This window comes from Phaethon lepturus, unplaced genomic scaffold, assembly GCF_000687285.1.
Source record: "Phaethon lepturus isolate BGI_N335 unplaced genomic scaffold, ASM68728v1 scaffold24550, whole genome shotgun sequence".
In the NCBI taxonomy this organism is placed as follows: Eukaryota; Metazoa; Chordata; class Aves; order Phaethontiformes; family Phaethontidae; genus Phaethon; species Phaethon lepturus.
This window is the reverse complement of record NW_010510141.1, coordinates 1-6043: the sequence shown is the minus strand read 5'-3', so window position 1 is coordinate 6043 and position 6043 is coordinate 1. Positions and strand designations below refer to the sequence as shown.

Below are 6043 nucleotides of genomic sequence, written 5' to 3'. Positions count from 1 at the left end.
TCTTCACACCCTGCAGCAAGGCAAAGCCTCTGCGGGGCACCCTGTGACCCCGGGCTCACGGAGGGTTTTCATTGCTCACTGACACGTCACTGCTCCACTTTTTCAACTGCCAACCTGTAAACTTGTGATGTAATAGAAACCTTTCCGCCAACTTGCAGAGATACCACTAGATAGCGTAAATGTCTTCTCTAGGAAAACGAGGTCTTTTCACCAGGCTCTGGAGAAGACGGCAGATGAGCAGCCAGCGATCAGAGAGGAGTGACTGTTTTGTGTCCCAGCAGAGAAAGTGCTGAATAATTGCAGTATCGGGCCCAGCAGTGCTGGAGTGGTTTTGCAGACGAGGTACCACCCTGGAGCCTCCAAAAGTGTGCTGAGTTTTGCTTATGTGTTTATTTCCTTAAGTGGCGATTGCCCTAGGAAAACCCCAGAGGAGATCCAACGCAGTCAACACGCTCATTTCGTAACGTGGGAGTCTGATCTCACCCGTGAGGTGGAGGAGTTTCACCTGGGATGATGTTGGGGTGACGCAGGGCCGGACTTGCGGCTGCTGGGGGAAGGTGAGGACACCTCCTTCGCAGCGCAAAGCAAACCAGGTTGGAACCAGGCGCAGGTTGCTTTTAGGATGGCTTCGGTCGTCACGGGGATGGGGGTCCTGCCAGGAGAAGGGCATGCGGCACCCTGTGCACCGCAGGGGCCTTGTGGCCCAAGGGTGGGTTCCTGACAGGCGATTTGGATGACACAAGTGTGCTGACAAGGGGCATCCCGGAGCAAAGCACGGCGGTGGGGAGGTGGCGAGGGAAGCAGCAGCGGCTCCCCGGAGCGGGCCCAGCACGAGCTGGCGAGGTCGGCGCTTGCAGAGCACGGTGTGAGCTGCCTGCGCTGCGGGGACCCTCGGGGCTGCCCGGCAGCAGTAACGCGCTGCTACAGCACCCGCAAAGGGGACGAAGCCAGCTCTTACCCGCACATTACAGACCGGTCCTGCGAACGGAGCGGTGTGACGATAAAAAATGCAAAGGAGGAAAAGGAGTGAGGGATCCTAACGGGTGCGTGTTCCCCTTCCCTGACCAGGGCCTTGGAAGCGGAGCAGCCAAACAAGAAATAAAACCAGTGAGCGGCAGCTGGGAGCTGCCAAATGTCCGGGCGCCCGAGCGTCGCATGCTGTGCGAGTAACAGGGGATTTGAGGGCGGCAGCAGGGACAGATTTTTGTAACCATGAGTCTGCCCCGCGTGCCACTCGCAGCAGGCACCGGGCTGCGTGTCCATCGAGGGGGAAGCACTTTCTGAGTCCCCAGCCCTGATCTCCTCGGCTCCCGTTCCACCGCAGCCTCCGCTCCCTTTCCCCGGGGGGTGGGGTGGGAAGGAGTGACAGTTACCTGTGTCCCTCATTTGTCACCCTCCTGCTCCAGGTACAGCCCGCTGATGGGGGAGAGCAGGACAGGCTCCAGGCTGACACCAAAACCGGTACCAAAGCCCCCCCAAACAGCTACGGCATCCGAGCACTGAGCCTCTGTGCCCGGGGCACAGCCTCCGCTCCCTTTCCCCGGGGGGTGGGGTGGGAAGGAGTGACAGTTACCTGTGTCCCTCATTTGTCACCCTCCTGCTCCAGGTACAGCCCGCTGATGGGGGAGAGCAGGACAGGCTCCAGGCTGACACCAAAACCGGTACCAAAGCCCCCCCAAACAGCTACGGCATCCGAGCACTGAGCCTCTGTGCCCGGGGCAGGGAGACCGCCGGTAACGGGGGCTTTGGCTTCCGATCGGGCAAGGCAGCTGCCCAGGGCGGCTTTCGGCAGTGAGAAAGCAGCGGTCTCTCTGGAAACATTCTGGAAATAAAGGTAAGAAGAAAACCATTGAAATGAAAAAGTGACTGACAAAATGTCGAACAACTATGGTCAAGCCCAGCTTTTGCTTAGTGCCGTTTCTTTTATCAAATGACCTTTTATTTGATAAAAGCACAGCTTATGCCTAAAGGAAGAGTAAACCTGGGTCTTTCGCTCTGCTGCCATGTTAGGATGTCCCTTGCAAAACCTGTGGCTGTCTGCTTGGCTGTACTGCCGGCACACCTTTGTTAACTCGGTCTTTTAATGCTGGGACCCGTGTGTTTTCGTGGCGGGGTGGGGATGCCGCCCGAGGCAGCTCTTCCCACCGACCCCGTCCCCGTGTCTGTGCTCCCGCTGGCAGGTGCCCACGGGGCCGTGGCACGGAGCAGCGCTTGCAAAGAACAGGTCCAGTAGCTTTGACATTGGGGAGAAAACATTCTGAACCAGTTTAAAACACATCTGAAAACTAGTTTAATCTAAAACTGATTTGGAGCTGGTCTTCCTTTCCTAGCGCGGCATCTTCCCATTGCTGTTGCTAGCAAGCATTCCGCGACTTTGCAAGAGCGCGCTCAGGTTAGTTGCTTAAATGGAAATAAATTCAAGGTGGAGAATAAGCACATTGATGATTTCTGCAAAACCATGAACAAAGATAAACCTGCATCAAAATTAGCCATTCAGTATCTTTAACTTTACTCAGATATGAAAGTAGAGCTTTCACTCTGCGTGCACTCCTGAAACCGTAAGTATGCGTCTCAGCATTGCCATCAGGGAAAAAAAGGACTAAAATTCGGCTTCAGGAGACAACAGGAAAAGAATAACTTCTTACAGCAATGTCAGGTTGATGAGCAACCCACAGAGATCTGTGTGACAAACCGGGATCCCTCCGTGGCAGTCTCAGGCTCTCGGCAGGAGCCCGCGTGCCGTGCTCGGCCGGCGCGGTCTGTAAGCAGCAGAGCAAACAGAGGCTGCAGGGCATGCGGCCAGTCAGGTCCAGCCGGGCTGGATTTTGCCCAGTGCGGTGTAGGTGTGTTTTAAATTTTAATCTAATCTGAATCTTTTATTGGATTTCTTAAAAGATGGGAAATATTTACTAGTTTGCCTTGCTAGTCTCTCTGGGTTTAAACGCATTTTGCCCAGACTGTTTCATAAAGCAGAGACCGATCCTGAGGCCGTGCCTTGAGATGAGTTTGTGTTCACAGCCGGCAGCAGAGGCTCAGGCAGGACGGCCGCGCGGGTTTCACATCTTCCCTTCAGCCACGGGTAATTAAGCAGAGGCTAAGATCGTTGCTCCTGTTCTCGTTACAGTCCTGCCCAAAGGCCAGCCAGTATCTAATGCAATGGAAGCTGCTTCTGTGAATAAGCCCTGTGGTGGGTGGGAACCCTCGTGGCACGAGTCCGCAGAGGACGAGCCGGCGATGCGCCGGTGGGTCAGGGGTCCGCAAGGTCTGGGAGGTCCAAGTCCCGGGACGCAAAATGCTTTCACACGAGAGTAGGACTGCCCTCGAATCTGGGAGGAAGCAGCTGGAGTTGCTTCTTTCCGAAGCACTCTCCCATCGAGAGGTCATGGTTTGAGGGTACGTCTGACATCACATGTAATAGGGTGTGCAATGAAAATCATCACCTCTCTTTGCATCATGGAGTGAGACATAATAAAATCTGTTGGTTTTATACTTTTATCAAAGTTTATGTACTACTCAGGAGGTTTTGCAGATCTGGCCAACAAATCGATGAGTCAGCATTAACTTTTTTTAAATCGAAAAGTAAGGACACGGTTGCTCCTGCTCCCCAAGGGGCCTGTGCGCACCCTTCAGCTTCCTTGTGCACCTCTGGTATTCTATCTACAAGGAACTTGGTGTTAATCTAATTTCTGCATTGCTGAGTTCTGCTCATTATTGAAATATTGCTGTATTATTTCAGCCCTCTTTCTTCTAGGATGCTGAGTTATACACAGCATTAATCTTTAATTCTGTTCTCCTACAGTTTAAGTCTGAAAAATGTTCTAAGCAGCTGACTCCGGTTTGTTTTGAAATCCTGCCTCAGGATATTAAGATTTAGTAACACAAATTCTCGCCTTAAAATAGCAGCACAAAATGTTCTATTTACTCACAATATGAATGTAAAATATGCAGCATCCCTCACATGAGCAGTGGAAGCATACCGATAGTATCTGAGAGGCAAAGGAATTTGGTGGAAAAAACCAATCCGTTGTCCTTCCTCTGGCGGGCAGCAGCACTGAACGGCATTGCTGGTCCTGGGAGAGGTGCTGCTGGTTCCAGGTCCTCTTCTCCGGCCCCCTCCGGTAGCTGGTGCACTGTAATACCTCTGACTTTTAAGAAAAGTTGTCCTAAACCCAGTATTAGCTTGAATACCAAATGCTGTTAGCCTGAATTCTACCTGAAAGCAGCTCATGCGTGGACTGCTTGGTCCATCTAGCGTTGGCAAAGGTTGCAGGCGACGTTAGAGAGGTGCCCGCTTGCAGAGGTTCACAGAGGTGCCCGTTTGTTCACAGAGGTGCCCGTGCGCACACAGAACACCGACCTCCTAAAAAGTTGTCTCGTTCACTGTGACACCCGCACCGCCGGGGGCCGGTACTCGGTAAGTCACCGCGGGCGCAGCCATGTCCAGCAGGTCCAAGTCACTGAACTCTCGGGGGGCCAGAAGGGACGTGACAAAAACTTTCGCCACTTTTGGACCTGCAAAGCACAACCCTCCCCCTCATACCCTCCCAGGAGGTGAAGGGCCGTTCCACGGCCGCGGCGTGACCCTGCACAACACCCGCTCTGAGTTTCCGCAGGGTGGTAAAACCATGGTCGTGCCACCACGAACCGCTCCGGTGCCGCTTTGCTGACAGCACGAGTGCACGTGCGTAGTACAACCCTTGCCTCTCACCGCAGCTGCTTTGACGTCTTTTCTCCCGCTGGCAGGCAGCAGCATGAACCTGAAGAAGTACTTCGTTCGGGCGCTGCACCGCCTGCAGAAGGGCCCCGGCTACACCTACAAGGAGCTGCTGGTCTGGTACTGCGACAACACCAACACCCACGGCCCGAAGCGCATCATCAAAGAGGGGCCGAAGAAGAAATTAATCTGGTTCTTCCTGACGCTGCTCTTTGCGTCTCTGGTCTTCTGGCAGTGGGGTATCCTCATCAACACCTACCTCTCCTATAACGTCACGTCATCTCTCTCTATTGGCTTCAAGACCATGAAGTTCCCAGCAGTCACGGTCTGCAATGCCAACCCGTTCAAGTAAGTCTTCCCTCACCTCATTTACGCAGTCCTGCTTTTACACCCTCAGGTATGTGGCTAGCGTAAGGTACTGTGAACCTGCTCCTGTCTCGGACATCATGGTAGGAGCATCAGTGGAAATGATGCTCTCACGAAGTGGCACTAAAAACCAGATAAAGGAGGACGACGTGAAGGCAAATGGCTCGGGTCCAGAGGAGGGTTCGTGTGCCCGCGAGTTTGCCTGGTTTTCTGGACTCTATCGGTTAATCTAAAGACGGTTGTTGCCTCCCTGCAAGCTTTCCCTGGCTCAGGGAAAACTCGAAGTTCAACTCCCTTGTCACAACCAAAATCAGTCTCGATCTTTCCCCACAATCCCTTTCTTTCTCCTTCCTCGCTGTGAACGTACCTCTTATCGCTTATGCTCCAGCCATTCAGAGCTGGTCAAACAGCAGGATCAGCTGGGAGCTGCAGTGATGTAACTCGATCGTAATTTCGAAGGAGTAACTGCTTTTTGTTAGAGTTGCTTCGAATTTATATCCATGCAATAGCGTAGCCCAAGGCAAGATGCTCTCAACCAACACCCAGGAACTGTTGGTTTTTTTCCCTTGGCTTGCTCTTTTGTGTAAACTATAGCAAATTACTGAAATACGACCAATTCGGTTCTGCACTGACTGTTCGCCACCACAGTGCTCTCTGTTTATCCTCCTCATGCTTTTCCGCCCGGTTGCGGGCTGCTGGGATGCCCGTGCCCAAGCTGGCTGTGCTCTGCACGGAGGCTCCCGGCATTCTCCAGTAACTCTTCAGGCAGTGATCTGAGGGCCCCAGCAAGGTCCAGGCCAGCCGAGCAGCAGACGACCTGCTGCACATCCCCACCACCTTGATAACTGCTCTTTGTCCTGCAGGTACTCAGAGGTGAAGCATCTGCTGAAAGAACTGGACAGGCTCATCGAAGCGGCGCTGGAGAGGATCCTGCAGCCCACGCCGGGGAACAGCAGCGAGAAC

General features: G+C 53.5%; 1 protein-coding gene across 1 annotated transcript; it reads left to right on the top strand.

Annotated features, from left to right (window-relative positions):
- Positions 1–4436: 4436 nt before the first annotated feature.
- LOC104627756 (amiloride-sensitive sodium channel subunit beta-like) lies at positions 4437–6035 on the top strand (the record flags this gene model as incomplete). The annotated part of the gene is made up of 3 exons (XM_010296120.1): positions 4437–4617; positions 4744–5062; positions 5944–6035. Coding segments are annotated over exons 1-3 (592 nt in total), but the record flags the coding sequence as incomplete, so codon positions are not given.
- Positions 6036–6043: the final 8 nt, after the last annotated feature.